This window comes from Sphaerodactylus townsendi, linkage group LG14 (assembly GCF_021028975.2).
Source record: "Sphaerodactylus townsendi isolate TG3544 linkage group LG14, MPM_Stown_v2.3, whole genome shotgun sequence".
NCBI lineage: Eukaryota > Metazoa > Chordata > Lepidosauria > Squamata > Sphaerodactylidae > Sphaerodactylus > Sphaerodactylus townsendi.
Window position 1 is genome coordinate 36,302,099 of NC_059438.1, and position 18,970 is coordinate 36,321,068.

General features: G+C 42.9%; 1 protein-coding gene and 1 long non-coding RNA gene across 2 annotated transcripts in view; one reads left to right on the plus strand and one right to left on the minus strand.

Moving 5' to 3' along the window:
- Positions 1–3,822, minus strand: part of LOC125443375 (protocadherin gamma-C5-like) — a 373,248-nt gene extending 369,426 nt beyond the window's left edge. Inside the window, exon 1 of the mRNA XM_048515414.1 lies at positions 1,396–3,822. Coding sequence (XP_048371371.1) covers positions 1,396–3,822 — 2,427 coding nt within the window. The remainder of the gene's footprint in view (positions 1–1,395) is intronic.
- On the plus strand, positions 3,111–13,891 carry LOC125443380. The gene is made up of 3 exons (XR_007246112.1): positions 3,111–3,124; positions 6,098–6,104; positions 13,726–13,891. It is a non-coding gene; the product is annotated as an uncharacterized LOC125443380 (long non-coding RNA).
- Positions 13,892–18,970: the final 5,079 nt, after the last annotated feature.

The window sequence follows — 18,970 nt, forward strand, 5'->3', positions numbered from 1 at the left end:
AGCTTCCCGTGCCCGGAGCAAATGGAAAAAATGGCTCGGCGCCGAGCGAATGAGGAAGTACAAGATAAGGCGTAAAGGCGAAGCTAAGGCTTCTAGCTTTCACTTCCAAACACTCGCTGATGACGTGTCTCCACATGAAAGCGCAGAGCCAACCATTTACTGCTGACGTCAGCATGTGCCGACGCTCTTTAATAAGAGGGCTGTTAGCGGCGCCTCTTTGATGACGCTCGCGACTCACGCCAGGCTAACCTATCATAAACAACCTGCTTCCCAGCCAATCACACTGGAGACTCCGCCCTCGGCTGGTCACTTTCACTTCGTGAGGAATCGATGGACGCACAACGTTCGACAGCCAATCGAGCCGCCTTCCATTCCCCTCATTTTACCGCAACGTGAACTCCGGCCGGCCTTTGCTGCCTCAAGCGTTATTTCAAGAATTGCAAAACGTTTGATGTGGGGGAACAAAATGTCTCAAAATTCGTGGGTCATGAAACCCGCCACGGAGGCTTTTCATTATGCGAAGTCGCGATAGCGGCGTTGCAGTTTAGTGAGGTAAGTGGGTAGTGGCCCAAAGAGGGGATGGTGGCTGCTCTGGAGGGACACACCCACACTACCTTCCGACCTCCAGGGGTCGGAGGGCAGTGTGGGCATTTCCCTCCAGTCCTCCAGAGCAGCACTGAGGTGAGTGGAGGGGATGCAAAAAGTGGCACCCTCACACACAAAGCCACCTCAGGTTCGGCCCCTCCTCTCACCCTTCCTACCAGCGCTGCTCTGGAGGGCTGCTCTGGAGGGCTGCTCTGCTCTACCCTCCAACCTCCGCGGAGCCACAGTATAAGGCTGAAAGAGCCACATGCGGCTCCGGAGCCGCAGGTTGCAGACCCCTGCTCCAAGGGAACCATCTCTGTGACCTGGATATCAGTTGTTATCTTTGGAGATCTCCAACTACCACCTGGAGGTTGGCAACGCTAAATCCAGATCAGCAATAATCCAACCAACATCTCTTTTGGAAATATTGTAAAAGAACCTCCCAACATCAAAAACAAATCCCTGTAAATCTACTTTAACCTTATCTATCGGTTGCCCAGAATTACATTCAGCCACAGTCCCCACTCTCTGTGTAGTTGTACAGATGAGCAGAAATACAGTATTGAGGGCACAAAGAAAGCACACATTTTCTCTCTGGAGTGCAGAGTGGCTGCTGTTTGGTGACATGATACTGTAGATGCATGGCTTAGCCATGATAAACTTGCAAATCCAACCAAAAATCCGTTATTCAGAACCAATTTTAAGTATTTCCACAGCTCAAACTTCATGGTCAGCTTTACTCCGCAACCCATAACAAACTCAACATTATGTTCTTTGTATAAATGCCTTCAGAGAATGAATGACACTTACCTGTTCAGAGCTCTGCGGTTCTTTAGCACTGCTTGAATCTTCCAGAGTTAATAAAGGACCTGATTTATCAGACATTTGCTGGGGTTCAAGAGTATTGGTACAACTTCCAATGGGGAAAAGAATTTGGCTGTTCCGGGAGCAGGTGGTCAGTGAACTGTTATGGCAATAAGAATGAAGAAAAGCTCGCACTCCATCGATGCCCACGAACTGCGAAACCGGAACTCCGCTGAAGTTCACACTTTGGGAGTCACTCAGTTGAGATGTTCTCCACTTGTGTAACCTGAGGGCCAGCAACACCAGCAGGAAAGCGAAAAACAAGCAGGAGACAAAAGCCACAGCAACCACCAGGTAGAAGGTGAGGTCCGACTGGGGATCTACTGGAGCTGAGATGCTGATAATATCAGAGAGGCTTTCAGGGATGCTGTCGGCCAGCACCACAGTGACCGTGACGGATGCAGAGAGAGGGGGCTGCCCGTTGTCCTTCACTAAAACCACCAGGCTTTGCTTGAGAGCATCCTTGTCCAGAAAATAGCGGGCTGTTCTGATCTCTCCCGTGTGGAGTCCTATAGTGAATAGACCTGGCTCTGTTGCCTTCACTAATTGATAGGAGAGCCAGCCATTCTGGCCAGAGTCTGCATCCACCGCCACCACCTTAGTGACCAGATATCCAGGCTCAGAAGAGTGGGAGGCCAGTTCTATTCCAGTGGAGCCATCACTGGGCAGGGAGGGATACAAAATCTGGGGAGCGTTGTCATTCTGATCCAAAATTAAGAGAGTCACTGAGACATTGGTGCTGAGTGGTGGGGAGCCTCCATCTTGCGCCCTGACCTGGAAGTTAATGTCTCTGAACTCTTCATAATCAAAAGAGCTCAAGGCATAGACAGCCCCAATCTCAGAGTTAATAGACAGGTAAGATGAAAGGAGGCCATCTCCAATGCTTGTTTCAATGATGGAATACATTATTCTGCCATTTCCCCCAAAATCAGGGTCGTTTGCCTCCAAAATCAAAATCAAATCACCTCTTTGATTGTTCTCTGCTATTTGAAAAGTGAGGTCTTTAGTTTTAGTTTGAAATACGGGTGGGTTGTCATTTTCATCCAAAATTTCTAACGGGAAGTATGCTGTTGCTGAGAGAGACTGTGTTCCTTGGTCCACTGCTGTAATTGTGATGTTATATTCTGAAACTTTCTCCCTGTCCAGGCCTTGATCTGTCTCCAGACTATAATAATTATCAAAGGATTTCCTCAGCTGAAATGGAAGGGTTCCTGGTATGGAGCATGTGACCTCTCCATTTCTCCCATCATCTCTGTCGTTTATATTGATCAGAGCTACAACAGTTCCCGGAGGAGAACTTTCTAGAACCTTGCTGAGAAGTGGGGTAATTGTGATCTCTGGCGCATTATCGTTTGCATCCAAGATTCTTATCACGACTTTGGCACGGGCGGACAATCCAGCCTCATCTTGGGCTTGTACTTCCACCTCATGTAATTTAGAATCTTCAAAGTCCAAATTCCCAACAACTGATATTTGTCCAGTAGAAGAATCCAAGTGGAATATTTTGGAAGTTTTGTCTGAGATTTTTCTAAATAAATACTTTATCTTTGAATTTATTCCCTCGTCAACATCAGTGGCGTTCACAGTTAGAACTTGAGATCCTTTGGGGATATTTTCCACAATGCTCACTTCATACAGAGATTTACTAAAAACAGGAGCGTTGTCATTTACATCTGTAACAGTAACATGGATTTTCACAGTCCCTGATCTGACGGGATCTCCTTTGTCAGCTGCAGTGAGAATCAGCTGATGCATTTTCTGTTCTTCTCGATCTAATAATGTTTCAAGGACCAGTTCTGCATATTTGACTCCATCCACTCCAGTTTGTACATCCAACGAGAAGTGTTTGTTATTACTGAGATGGTAGCTCTGGAGAGAATTAGACCCTAGATCTGGGTCCTGAGCTTCTGGTAAAAGAAACCTCGCACCAGGGGCTGTGTTTTCAGCAATTTTAAACTCCAGCTCTTCTACAGGGAAGCTGGGTGAATTGTCATTAATATCAGCTATTTCAACTTCCGTGGTAAAAAACTTCATCTTGCCCTTGACAAGAATCTCAAAATTTAACAGACATTTCTCCTTCTGGTGGCAAATCTGTTCCCTGTCAATTACTTCATTAACAAACAAATGTCCATCTCGTAAATCAAGGTAAAAATATTGTTTCATACCTCTGGAAATTATCTGGACTTCACTGCTGGACAGCTCCTTTATATTCAGTGCGAGATCCTTTGCCATATCTCCAACAAAAGACCCCCTCTCCATTTCTTCAGGAATCAGATAGTGAATATGCCCAGAAGAGGTTTCTGAGACAGTAAACAGGATTAAGCAAAGCAGAATTTTCATTTGATAGCATAGTCTCCATTCAGTCATTTCCATATAGTCACTGCCAGACTGCAGTATTTTAAGTGTTCTTTTCTGTAAAGATGGTAAGACCCTCCAAAACTTGTCAAATTATTCGGTTTGCAGATCCTGACCCAGGGAGTGTGAGTCTGAGCTGTGCTTATTTTCTTGTGAATGAACGGATTAGAATTCACAGTTCTCCTTCTTATGAGCAAACAGCGACACACAGAGTTCCAACCAAGAATTGCACTGTTTGCCTTCCGGTTTTGTTCATTTAAAACATGTACTTCAAGCAAAGATGTTCATTTATAAAATATCCTGTCCTTACACTTAAGCTCTGATAAGTACTACCTTGTAATGCGTTCCAACTTTCTGCGAAATGTTAAGGCCACATTATGAAAGAACAAAATAACATTTTTTTAAAAAATGTCTTACTGTAAGTGTTGAATAGAATGGATAAGAATATTTTTTTTCCTAATTCCAGCCATATTTTTTTAAAAATCATCATTTGGGGCAAAAAAACCCTTTAATTTTTACATAAACGCTACAAAGCACTAGTTCATTTAACATTTTAAAAACTAAACCATTTATGCCTTTTTAAAGTCAAAAATAGAATTAGTTTTTGCATCCCATAAATGTTATTTAAATACTTTGTAAACAAAAAGTAAATCCTATTCATTTCACTTAAGGCAATTTGACTGTATTTCCCCACCAGAATTTGAATATTCATAATACAAAGGACATACGGTCCCACAATTGCTTCTACACAACCGAAATAACTTTGAGCTCAATATAGCTCTTTGCAAACAAGAATTATTTCAGCAATACAGCTGAAGAAATATGAAGTTTGTTGCAGTAGAGGTGGAATTTATTTCTAATCCATCTGCCTGGAATTATATTGTATAAATTTTGTGATTATGTCAAAGTCTTTTAAAAATACAAGAAGATTTCTACACAGAAAGCGTTCTTGGGAGGAAATAATACATAGCCTGGGTGTAGGACAATCATTCATAACCATTGATTGGTTGATTTAAAACATTTATAGGTTGCCTTTCCATCCAAAGAGGGTCATCAATATTTTGTTGGAAGTATGTATGCTGAGAAGCTGTGACAAACTGTGATTTCCTAGTATACAGCAAAACATGCATACATAGATTGTGGGTGAAGGCTTCTATATAAGCAGATAATTCTCTATTCCGAAGCAGTCTGGGCATAATTGAGACAAAAGCCAGGGCTAACACATGGATGTTTAAGCACATTATTATGTCTTTGTGTGCTTAAACATCCATCCTCCACACAACTCAGTGGTGGGTTGAAATCGAAGCCAAACTTAATGAGTTGGGCATTTCCTTGGAGGACCTGCTAATGTTAACAGAGCAGGAGGGTCTATGGGGCTATCAAGAAGAGACTTTTTGATAGAGAGTTTCAACAGATGCTAGAGGAAGCTAATAAAACCTGTTCCCCGATCTCTCTGGGAATACCTGTGGATAGAGTAATTGTAGCCCGATACCTTTATCTCCTGGTTGAGGCCCAGTGGCGTAGAGCAATCACTTTAGCTAGGTGTAATGCCCTGCCTTCTTCCTTTAGCCTTGGACGCCACCTTGGAATTCCACATAAAGAAAGGAAATGCCCGTGTGGCATGGGTTCTGTGGAAACAGTATCTCATATGCTGTTGAATTGTTCCTTTTATGAGATAGATAGGAAGAAGCACATAATCCCCTTCCTGCATGGAAGTGAAGGCATTCCAGATAAACAGAAGGTTATATATCTTTTAAACAGCCACAACTACGAGCTGTTGGAAGCGGTGGCTACATTTTTAAATGGTGTTATTTTAACTCGTCAGAAGTTGTAAAGGCTGTTATTATCTTGCAGTGTTAATGTTAAACTATTTATATGCCATTAAAGGTATTCGAAATCGAATTATGTCTTTGTGGTTAAAATCAGGAACTTATGGATGTTTTGCTCCAATTGTTCCCTTTTTGTCGTGGAATTCCATCATAGCTGGCACAAGCTTCAGGTAAGAAGTTCTCATGATTTCACACTAGAGATTCAGATGCATTGTATTTCAAAAATGCTGTACAGCATCACCATTTATTGTTGACAAGGACATATTTCATTTCTCTAATAAAGTTTTCTTCTTATTTTGCTTTGTTTGTGAAACTGTGCAGTGTAGTGTGATTCACTTACCTCTTTGGGAACCATTCTCTGGCCCCTTCCGCACACGCAAAATAATGCATTTTCAAACCACTTTCACAACTGTTTGCAAGTGGGTTTTGCTATTCTGCACAGCTTCAAAGAGCACTGAAAGCAGTTTGAAAGTGCATTATTCTGCATGTGCGGAATGAGTCTCTGTTTCTTTGACCAAGAATGAGAGGCACAGAGAGATCCACAGCCCAAAGTCTGAATAAGTTATACAGGGCTAAACCATTCCATTCAATGAACGTTTGCGGGGAGGGGGATGAGGTTGGATCCAGTGATGCATGAAGGAAAAGGAAAATATACTTTGCACAGTTATGTTTCTGCAGGCAGCAGCAAAATGGCTGCAACAACGCACAGAGAACATTAATATGACTTTTAATGAAATCACTATGTGCCTGTGGAGTGATGGATTATAGAGCAGCTGTTTCCTAAGATTTCTTTGACTTCAATTGGAAATTGTATCCACACACTCAACAACTTGTATTTAGCACAAGCAGGCGACAAGGAGTAACTTTAGCACTTCCACTTGCAAAAGGGTTGCTGCATATGAAGTCTTTCCAGCGGGATCCAACTCCTCATCCTTTCATTCAAGACTCTCCCCTCACTCGTTGACTCATCTTTTTCTTGTAGCTTCCTTTTCTTGTGCTCTTTGGGTAGGATAGCCAACTCTTGAGTTGTGAAATTCCTAGAGATTTAAGGTCACAGCCTGGGGAGAGCAGGGTTTGGAAAGGCCAGGAACCTCAGTGAGGCACAATGCCATAGAGCCCATCTTCCAAAGCAGCCATGGATCTCTATAGTTCGGAGATCAGTTGTATTCTGGGAGAAGTCCAGTCGTCACCTGGAGGTTGGCAATCCTGGTATCTTACCTATTACATGGCCATACAGACAATCACCATGGTCAGCAGAACTGGACACCTTACAAAACTTCCCTCCCTTTTAAGCAACAGCTGAGCTCCCCCTTCCCCAATTTTGTTTCATTTTTATACTTGCAGGCAATAGAGAAGCCAAATCCCAGAAAAGGCCTCATAAAATACCTCAGTGAAGTCTTCATTTTTTATTTTTATTTTTTTTGCAATTAAGACTTGCCTCATTATTCTTTGGCGCCTTCATAAGGGAATCTGCCATAATTTAAACAACAGGCTTCTTTCCCTTCTGTGGAGTTATAGGGCTCAGCAACAGAGTTTTCAATCACCTCACGCTACCCTTCCAAGCAACCCAGTCCCTCAGAAAAGGCGGGAAATCTGACCAGCTAAGTCAGAGTGTGCTTAGCTTGCCTCAGAAAGATAGGAGGGTGAAGGACCCCTGTCACAGGTCTGTCACAGTAGTAAATCATGATTTTTTAAAAAGAATCCGAAGTTTAACTGCAGCAATCTAAGGCCCCTTCCGCACACACAAAATAATGTGTTTTCAAACCACTTTCACAACTGTTTGCAAGTGGATTTTGCTATTCTGCACAGCTTCAAAGAGCACTGAAAGCAGTTTGAAAGTGCATTATTCTGCATGTGCGGAATGAGCCTAAGCTTTCAATGGAATGGAGCTGCAGCCAGTTTTAAAAGCCAATTTAAATATATTTTAGGAAGACAGAGGGAAAGGGGAGGAGGCGGGAGAGGTGAGTAGAAACAGATAGCAGGTTCACTCCGTCTGCTTGACAGAGCCAACTGGCCCCTGGATTTCAAAAGCATAGGGTGGAAGGAAGTTTAGGGCCTTGTTCATTCAAGACATGCAGAATAATGCTTTCAAACTGCTTTCAGTGCTCTTTGAAGCTGTGCGGAATAGCAAAATCCACTTGCAAACAGTTGTGAAAGTGGTTTGAAAACGCATTATTTTGCGTGTGCGGAAGGGGCTTTCGTGTAAAAGATAAAGGCAGTTTGCATTTTCACAGGGTATATTCCTTCCCCTTCATTTTATCAGGGCTGCCTGCTACTAAAAACAGTCCTGTTGAGGTCTTGGTACAAAATAAAATACAAGAACAAGAGGAAAATGTGAAAAAGCAACTCATTTTTGTGACGTCAAACACTGGTGCATTTTATTGGTAGCAGTATGTATTCATTCACAGGTTGTACTTTGCTGAGGGTTGTACTTTGTGAACATTGTTTAAAAGAGAAGGGAGCTGGGGTTTTAACCTGTGTGGGAGATACTGTCACTCTCTAAACCTTGCTTCTTACATCTAAATGTGTGCAGGGAGAAGAGCTGTTGTTGTTTATTGTAATTGTTTATTGACAAACACAGGATTTCCCTGGCTTCCTTTAATGCCCTCTAACTTTTATTGCCTGTAGTAGCTCCTCCCTTTTGACTCTGAGGGATTCTCTGCAATCTCCCATCTTCTATATTCATTATAAAGATGTATCTCTAAATTACAAAGAATCGAAACACAATGTCTGCACTCACTCTGAGGCCCCTTCCGCACACGCAAAATAATGTGTTTTCAAACCACTTTCACAACTGTTTGCAAGAGGATTTTGCTATTCCGCACAGCTTCAAAGAGCACTGAAAGCAGTTTGAAAGTGCATTAGTCTGCATGTGCCAAATGAGCCTGAGATACCTATTATTCTTTGTTTTTCCTACCTAAGAATCTGATCCACAAATGCCTTGACAGAGGACAGGCTAATTATAATGCTGGATGAAAACCAACACCTACTGATGCATCTGTGACTTCAGCACCTGCAAACTGCCATCTATAAATGGTCTATATTGAAGGTACAGTATCTTTGTATGAATGGCAGAGGTTACATCAAAACAAGAACTTCCTGCATTACCGTTCTGTCTCTTGTGGGCCACTTACAGCATTTTTTACAAAGCTGTTTTCGTACATTTCATATCCATAATCCACACAACAACCTTGTGTAGTAGGCCCTTTTTATTACCATTAGAAGTAACTGAGAGAATATTCATTTGCTCAAGGCTGCACATGTCACATTTATTAACAACTAACCAGGAATTGCGGTATGTCAAATTTTCATCAGCATATACCCCAGGATAGTCAGATCTCATCAGATCTTAGAAGCTATACAGGGTTGGCGTTGGCTAGTATTTGGATGGGAGAACTCCAAAGAATAGTAGTGTCGTGACATGGAGGAAACCAATAGCAAACCACCTCCAAACGTCTCTTGCCTTAAAAACCTCACCAGGGGTCACCGTACATCAGTTGTGATTTGATGCCCCCCACCCCCAAAAAATGCCCAAGGGAGGCCTTTTCTCAGGCAGGTTTGTAACCTGAATACAGCACACTGATGTCACACACCAGTGCAGCAAATCCTGCTAGAATTCTGTGGTGGCTTTTTACACTCAGATAGGGGGACTGGAGCAAAGATCTGGTTTTTGCAATGATTTTTAATTTACACTCCCTTGTCTTTCTGTCTCTCAAAACTCAAAATTTGGCAGATTAAGTTTCTTCCCTCTCAGATCTTAATGATACTAATGCTGTCCAAGTTCCCAGCTCCGATTGGCTGGTTCAGAGCACCCTTCTCATTGGTTCCTGTTTTGTATGAACCTTTTTCTATGCTCTGCTTGTGTTTCCCTACAAAGCTCTGAACACTTTACTAATTTATGTGTTCATTCAGCCTGGCATGAAAGTGAGGGTAAGCCAATTGCTGATTTCCAACTCCTCAAGATGGCTAATTTTAGATAATTTTCCCATAAGACTCCAAGTGTTTTGTTGTTTGCTAGCTAGCCTTGGTTGAAAATCTACAAGAATCAAGTTTTGTACTTTTCGGCACACACACAGTGGTTGCCTAATTTTGTGAAGCCCTAGTGATCTACTTCAGCATCTGCATTAAACTGCTGGAACCAGAGAATGTAAGAAGGCTGATTCCTTGATCCAAAAACTCCCTGTACTTTGTGAACTAGCCCTTTCCTTTATACACTAGTTGTCATTTGCAGGGATTGGTACATGGAGGAGCACCTAATTGTGTTCCCTTCTGCCTACAATGTGAGCCCATGCATACATTTACCAAGTCAGTGAGCAATGCTAGATTTCCCATGAACTGTTAAGCTGAATGAATACCAAAACTGAAGTCTAATTGTTACATTCTAAAACCTGTGTTCCTACCGCCTTGGAAACCCTTGTAGGGCGAAAAGACAGCTCAAAAATATTTTAAAACAAAATACCTCCCAAAGGAAGGGTGGAGTGGTAGAAGATGACCACTCCCCCTTTCCACTTGTTGAAACTCTTTTTCCTCTGACTGCTTTGGGTGACAGGATCTGCCTCCTGGAACTCCCAAGGGCAAGGAAGCTATTTTGATGTGGTCTATGGTTGCATCTCTGAGTTGGGAAATTCCTGGTGATTTAGGGTTCCGGTAGGGTTTGCGGAGATGACCTCAGCAGGGTCTAATGCCACAAAATCTACCCTCCAAAGCAGCCATTTTCTAGCAGAAACTATCTCTTCTGGCCGCTCTGACGTAGTATCGAATGGCGCCTGAGACGGTAAAAAACGCCGCCTCCAGGCCGCCATTCGGCACAGGCACAGCTGCATCACAGCCGCGACCGCCTGCGGAGCCGGCGTTTCCCCAGAGCTTTGAAGCGCCTTTTGGGGAACGCCGCCTCAAAGCCGCCGGTGAGAACTGCAGCTGCCAGCGACGCCTCCCCACCTCGGCATTTCATTTAACTCGGTTCCGCCAGGCCTGGGGACACGCTTCTGCCCTGCACCGCTGGAGTAGGCGCCAAGAGGGCCAGCGCGGTCCCCAGGCTCGGGCGACGCCGGGAGAGTCTGGACATGCCGGGTCGGGTTACCGCGCCGGCCAACCGGGCTGTTTCCAGGACCGCTCTGTGCGACGGTCCCAGTGTCGCCGGGTCGGGCCAGAACGCCGACCTGGCCGCTCTCGCCAGGCGAAATGGCCGGAGTTATCTGTAAAACAGTTAAAATTCCAGATCTCCAGGCCTCACCTGGAGGCTGGCAACCCTAATGTTGCCCCATCTTTGGTGATCTCTAGTGCCTTGGGAGGACTGTTTAGATGAAGTATGCATGCACTAGTCTGAAACAACTCTTAGGACTCACTATTTTTATTTCCAAGGTTTGTCTTTCGTCAGGATTTTTAAGATTTTGCCTCAGAAGAGGACTGGGGTATCAACCTTCCAAGTATCTCCAAGAACCAGTGCTTGAATTTGGTGGGTTTTTGCCTAGCCAGAATGGCATATAGTTTAAATCTCTTCATGGTGATTGTGTCTACTGAAGGTGATCACCCTGGAGAATACACCTTTATGACAGGTATGAAAGCTAGTACCATAGACTATATGGTGGTCTGTGGCTCCCTGATGAACCTGGTCACAAAACTGTCAAATTCTGCAGTACAGGGAGGGCGACCATTTCCTCCTTTTGGTTCAGATTTTACTGCTGTTCGGGCGCAGCCATTTCAAGATAGGGCATTTAACACAGGTCACACCAACTGAATAAACTGGTTGTTGGACCAAGTGGTCCACCTGGTTTGATCATAAGTTGAAAGAGTTTTTGACAGGAGATAGGGCTTTTCTTATATATATATATTTCTCTCTCTATTCTTTTCTTTCCAATTCAGTAATATATGTATATGCGAAGATAAAAACTGATATATATATATGTTAATGTTAATTGAATATTCTTCTAATTCTTCTTTTTTCCTCCTTTCTTACTTATTTTTTCTTTTTCACCTTTTAATGTTATGATGGTATGTAATGCACAGATCAAAAATGGGAACAGAAAATATTTCCCCTTCAAAGATAGGGGGATAATATGATAATAATTATATATGAAGTAAAATTAACAAACTTCAATAACACAGTAATTGCATACTCTTTCTATGGCCCCTTCTGCACACGCAAAATAATGCTTTTTCAAACCACCTTCACAACTGTTTGCAAGTGGATTTTGCTATTCCGCACAGCTTCAAAGAGCACTGAAAGCAGTTTGAAAGTGCATGATTCTGCATGTGCAGAATGAGCCTATGTGTTCCTAGATACTAATAACTTTGTTTGTATTGTTATCTTTTTTGTTTTATGTTGAAATTTAAATAAACTATTTTTTTTTTAAAAGAAAGAGTTTTTGACAGAAGAACTGTATGGTTTCCTGAGAACCTAAACCTGAACAAGACCCTTTGATCCTGTATGAAATCTCCGTGTAGCTGTGTTTGCTGTTTCAAATAGTCTGCTGTTTGCAATATTGCAGTGTAGATGTTTTTTAAAAGGCTTCTTATGGTCGTCTTTAAGAACTGTCTTCTGCTTTTGTGAATGATGTTGCAGTGTTGTTTTTTAAAAAGTGCCAGTACTCATATACATAAATTTGTGACAGTGTGGTGTAGCGGTAAAGAGCGGTGGACTCTAATCTGGAGAACCAGGTTTGATTCCCCACTCCTACACATAAAGCTGGTTGACTCTAGGCCCATCACAGTTCTCTCAGAACTCTCTCAGTCTCACCTACGTCACAAGGTGTCTGTCGTGGGGAGAGGAAGGGAAGGAGTTGGTAAGCTGCATTGAGACTCCTTCTGTTTGAGTAAAGTGGGGGATAAAGCCAAACTTATTCTTTTTCTATTTCAACCAATTCCCACCTCAGGGTTTGGAAGAGCCAGGGGTGCTGATACTCAGTACTGCTGAGTACTATAAAGAAAAGGCCTTGTGATATTGGAACTATAAGACTTGGGTCTGTCTTGTTGTTTTTAATTTCTTCTCTGCTGGTTAGACCAAATGGCCTCCACAGATGACTTCTTCGACTCTGAGGAGGGCAGAATCTACTCCGTTGGGCCAGTTCTGAAACCACTATACTCTTTTTTTGTTTTGCTTCCAACACCAGATTGAGTTAGCAACACATTTGTCTGCTCTAAGCTCCTTTGTTTTTAAAGGTACTTTAAAAAGTACCTTTACTTTTTAAGCAGCAGTGGCTTAGGAGGTTAAGAGCTCGTGTATCTAATCTGGAGGAACCGGGTTTGATTCCCAGCTCTGCCACCTGAGCTGTGGAGGCTTATCTGGGGAATTCAGATTAGCCTGTTCACTCCCACACATGCCAGCTGGGTGACCTTGAGCTAGTCACAGCTTCTCGGAGCTCTCTCAGCCCCACCTACCTCACAGGGTGTTTGTTGTGAGAGGGGAAGGGCAAGGAGATTGTACGCCCCTTTGAGTCTCCTGCAGGAGAGAAAGGGGGGATATAAATCCAAACTCCTCTTTTTCTTCTTTCTTCATATACAAAAGCTAGCTTCCCACTCCAAATCTCCATGGAATTTAAAGAAGTGCTGAGAATATCATTTGTTAATGTAATTGGCAGTGTTAGGCAAGAATCTCCCCAACTTCTCCTCATATTTTGGCAAATGTGGGCCCAGTTCTGTGGGTGCACAATGACCATCATAACATTCATTTCAGAAAAGGACATTTGTAAGTTTACTGGTTTTTCCAAGCGCGAAGTAACTGTTCCCCCTTCTTTTTCAACATCAAATTCAAAACCAATCTGATGGCAGACTATCTGAGGCTCCTTCCGCACACGCAGAATAATGCACTTTCAAGCTGCTTTCAGGGCTCTTTGAAGCTGTGCGGAATGGCAAAAACAGTTGTGAAAGCAGCTTGAAAGTGCATTATTTTGCGTGTGCGGAATGAGCCCGAGTATACTCCAAGAGCCCAAGCTTAGATGGATATACACAAGGGCTCGTTGTAATTCCTTCCCTTGTTCTGTATTCCAAGGGAGGTTTCTTAAAATTGACTCGCAAGAGCGGAAATGCCCCCACTGTACTATAGTGGTGCAATCCATGGGACATATAATGCTTAACTGCCCCAAATACGAGGAAGCTAGGGCCAGGCTTTTGACTCTTCTTCCTGGTAAGTTTAAGGAATACTCTATTGCCGGGAAGGTTGCATCCCTACTAAACAACTCTTCTTCTGTGATTTTAAATTCTGTATCTAGGTTCCTTTTAGGAACTTTGGAATAATACCTGTGGTGGTTTCATGTATGGAACATTTGTCTGGATAATGCTGGTTGTTATATTGGTATTATGCCTAATAAAGGTTTTGTGTATGTATGTATGTACTGGTCTTTGCAGTCATTGCTTGCAGAAAGGAATGCCATGTAGTTGAATCAAAATCTCCTGTGCAAAGGAAAAAAAACTATAATGAGCAACAAACATAATCCTCCAGCCCTGGGTTTAAAATTAACCTATCTGATAGTGAATCAAGAGGCGAATTGTGAACAGGAAGATGATTAAGAATAATCTTAAAGTACCAGGTTTCTGTTTCAGGCATTTCTGAAGCTTCTATTTTTCACCAGCCAGTCTTGGGCATCTTCTTTCTCATCCGTCATGCTCCTGAAACTCCCACTACGAAGCCAAGTCTTCCTCCATCAACACTGAGTTCTCTTCTCCACAAATAAAAATCAAATATCTCCAGTCTTCCAAATAAAGTGCAGAATTCTCCCCTTGTATCTCATGGGAAGCCAATAGGTTCTGGGAGGTTCCCTGAGTCAGCATGGCGTAATGGCTAAGAGCGGTGGATTCTAATCTGGAGAGCCTGGTTTGATTCCCTACTCTTCCACAAGAGTGGCGGATTCTTATCTGGGGAACTGGATTTGTTTCCCCGCTCCTACACGTGAAGCCTGCCGGGTGACTTTGGCTAGTCACAGCTCTCTCAGAACTCTCTCACCTACCTCACAAGGTGCCTGTTGTGAGGATAGGAAGGAAAAGGATTTTGTAGGCCTCCTTGAATCTGCTTACAGGAGAGATAGGTGGGGTATAAATCCAAACTCTTCTTCTCTTCTTCTTCACTTCTCAGCAGCTGGGCCTGAAGTTCTACTGGCCACTTCACATCAACCATATGGAAAGCCACTCTTTACACCTAGGACAGTTAGGAAAACCTTCCCAGTGACCTTTTTCCTACCCATAAAGCTGGTTTTAGCTTACCTCTGAGCATCAACAGAGTGCAGATTAAACATTTACCTTACAAAATTCTAGTCTTTACATAAACTTCTGTAGGCACGCTTTCATTTTACCATTTTTTGATCCCATCACACCTTTCCAAAGGACACTTTTCCCTGGCTAATGTATTGCTATTTCCAATTATTTATCTCTTATTGAAAATTCCAGTTCAGATTAAATTAGGTGCTGGTGTCATTCCTTTCAGAGAAATCTTTTGCTGATGGCAACTAAATTCTTTTATTGGAAAAATCTCAGGGCCCTCAAGAGACAGTTTCATTTGATCATAACTTTGTGTGTATGCAGTGCTCAGTGAACTAGCTACAAAGTTAGTATTGCCTGTATTGGAAACACCAATAACTTGGTGGTTCTCATTAAACTACTAACCAGGATTGACTCTGCTTAGCTTCGAAGATCTGACAAAATCAGGCTAGTCTGGGATATGCAGGTTAGGGCCTTGTGGACTTAGTGATGAAGTACTGGTTAAAGGAATCAGCCCATCACTGGAAACACTGGTTATAAATTTGTCGTTTGGAGAGTTGTATTCTCTTCCGGCGGCATGGTTCTGATCTTTCCAGTTTGGAACCAGATAATGAAAAGTCTTGAACTGTGGCCTTCAATAATGGTAAGAAAAGTCAAGAGTTCTGATCAAAGTTTTCATCCGCTGTTATTTCTCTGAGGACCAGGAGTCCAGTTTCTGCTTCTGCTCCGCCAAGAACCCATCATGCAATTCTACAAGGAGGTACCACGACGTAAAGAACAAATTGCCCAATCAGTTTCATCAGTGACAGCTGACCCAATAATTTCCTGGGCTTGCAGATGATAGCCGCCATCCGAAGATCTCATCTTCACTGGGAATTTTGTCTGCTTGTAATCAAGTTCAAGTTCAAGTTCAAAGACCTTTATTAGGCATTAAAACATAGCAGAGCTAAGTAATCCAAATACAGTTTTACAAGATAAAACAGGTACTCCTGTTTCAAAAATGCATACATCAGAGCGAAAGAGGAGACCAGGAAATTATTTCGTAATAGTGAGCAAGAATTTGGCCACTATGTCCAATTGCTTGGGATTCTCTGTATTCAGAAGATAGTTCAATTCTAAGATTAAAAAGGCTTGGATGGACCAGTAAGGGATCCCCTAAAAACAGGTTTGGTCTAATCGTTAAATTTTGGACAAACTAATAAAATGTGCTCCAATGACTTCTCAGAGGTTTGACAGTATTCACAGGTACGCTTTTGCTGTGAAGGTACCGTGAATCTCTCTGGGGAAAAGGTTAGTGGAAATGTGTTGGTTCTCGCTCTGGTCAATAGCCACCTCATCTTAGGGTCAGACAAGATGTTTAAATATGCAGCTGTCTTGCATTTCCCGGGCATGGTGTTAAAATGGAGGGGAGAGAACAAGCTCCTTGCATCTGCTTGTAATCCAGAGATCAAAGAACGTATATACTTACAGTTTTGGAATATGTGGGGACATAAAGCAATACCCAGAGATGGCTTTCATCCATGGAAAGCAATGAATATATTTCTCTGCCATTCTGTCCAGAGTCAACAGAACTTACCTGTCCAATGAAAACAGCTTGGCTACTGTATTCTTTCTCTTACAGACGTTTGAACTTCAGGGAAGTGTTGTTAATATCCAATATTTTCATGGTACCAGTAATGATATTTTGGTACTTTCTCTCATTCAAAGATCTTCTTATAGGCACCCTGGTTTCAAAGCAAGAAGAAACTCCTCCCTAGATGGATGCCATTTTATTTTTGTCCTGAGAATGAAAACCGCCATTATGTCTCAGGTAGCTAGTCTTTGGAGGGCTACGGTTTTAATTTCTGGAGTATCAACAGTCTCTGGGACAGCAGTCAGTATGCATAGAGACCCATTTCCCAAGTCGCCTGCTTATCTAGTCTTGGATAGTTGATTCGCTTACAGAAATCTATCTGTCTTTTAAAACTGAACAGCCTCAAGGAGAGAAGTATTTTCAAACTTTCCCCACATTTTGGACAATTACAAGTGCTATTTTGCCATTCCTTCCAGTTTCCACACCCATTTTTGAAACGGCAATGAGTCAAAATAATCCTTTGGGATTGCCTGAACTTTATAATCAAAGGGATCTTGTCATTCACATGCACCAAGAAGGCTTTATATAAAAGCACTCTCCAGCTCTGTGGGTGTTAACGGCAGATCTGGCAACAGTATTTTCGACAGAGTGATGTTATCACACTCACAAAACTGCTATAATTGCGGAGGCTGTGATTTCTCTCGCCTAAAACCCTGAGCACTGTTCTGAAAAAGCCTGCTTCCAGTGTATTGCTTTCCAAAATACTGATTAAGTAATGGCTCAGGAATGCAGGCAGAGTGACTGTTTCTTTTACAAAGAATTCTCAGCTCAGCTTAGTAGGGCAGTTGTGTGTTTCCTGTAGGAGACAGGCAGGAGACAGATCTTCTCCCAGCATATAAGCAATTTCGGCTGTGACCCTGGGATTTAGCAACAGAGACTCGCAATCCGTTTCTTGCAGAACACAACCACAACCTCAGCCCCTGCTTCTGACTACCAAGCGGAGCAGAGATGTCTGCGGTATTGTGTTCTTCGGCAAAGCAGATTCTCCTGCAGTACAAAGAGAAAACTTGAATGCATTTCGCTTTTTAAAAAACCCCGTTTCTTACCTACCAAACGACTTGCTCGCAGAGGCTTTTGCAGGACGGTGTAATCGAAAGCGCTGGAGAAGGAACAATGGAGAGCGCCCTGCTGGGCTGGAAGAAAAGCAATGACGCTGGCGCTGCAAACGCCGCACCCTTTCTGCAGTTGTCAACAGCGCCACCATGCGTTTGCATGAAAAACTACAGCGGATTCAATGCAAATCTCTTTCAAGAAGTAGATGTAATTTTCTGTACGACGTTTAACGCAGTTTGAAATTAACGCGGTGTGGCTTTAACTTGCAATAGCAGGGACGTGAAAAATAGCGAGAAACAGCGATGGATTTTTGCAGCGGTTTGCATTTCAGAACCCAGGAAACAAGATGTACCTGTCCATCACAGTCTTCACTGTGAATGATGGGTTACCTATCCCAGTGGTCAAAAAGAAGAGGATAGTGGATTTTCTCTTAATCTCAGAATATAAGAGATCAGAGTGGACCACACACCGTTGAAGGGTGGTATTGTCATCAGTAAGTGAATCTAATGACCCTGGGTATCATGTTTCTTGCTTTTGTCTAAATGTGTTGCGCATATTCCCTGCACACAGAAGCAATCCTGGATCTACCCAGATGGCTTGCAGCAGGGCTGTGAAGAGAAATTCTCTTAATTTCTCTTTACCCAGATTTTTTTCTGAAATCCAATAATCAGTTCCCCACCACCACCACCACCTTTTAGGGATTTGGAACCAGTTTTTAATTGGTTGCATTTTGAACAAAGATAAATTCCAAATGGGGAAGGGCAGGTTCTGCAGAATTTCACTCTAGAAGTTCAGAGGTAGGCAATGTCTTCTCCAACCTCCCTATCCTTCTGCAAGAGCGCTACCAGCACAACAGCACAGCATGGATCAGGCATTTCCTCTCACTAAGGTTCATTCTCCACATGCAGAATAATGCACTTTCAAACTGCTTTCAGTGCTCTTTGAAGCTGTGCGGAATGGCAAAATCCACTTGCAAACAGTAATGACAGTGGCTTGAAAACGCATTCTTTTGCGTGTGCGGAAGGGGCCTAAGTATTGTGATTTTGCTCTAAAACTGACCCCATCTTCTGCCCACTTCCTTCACAGCTGAGTCAGAACCAGGAGTTTGTTTTCCCTCGTCCCCGTTACTGGTGCTTAATGCAGCAGAGAGAGGCAGGTTGAATCGGGAAAGGGCAGGACTGATTTCACAAGACATTAAAGGTTTTAAGAAATCTTACATCCTAAATCTGCAGCCTTTTCTTGCAGACATCTGATCTTTTTTTCATCAACAATCTCCGTTCTTATCAATGATCTCTGGTCTTTTCTGTGCCCGCTGGCGTGTGCTGCTGTAGGAGCAAAAAAATTTAACCCATTCCTCTCCCCTGCTAAGAACCAGATTGGGAAACTCTTGAAGATCTGGAGATGGAATATGAGGAGGGGCGGTTTGTCCCCTGGAGGCTGGCATCCCTACCCCTGGCTAATA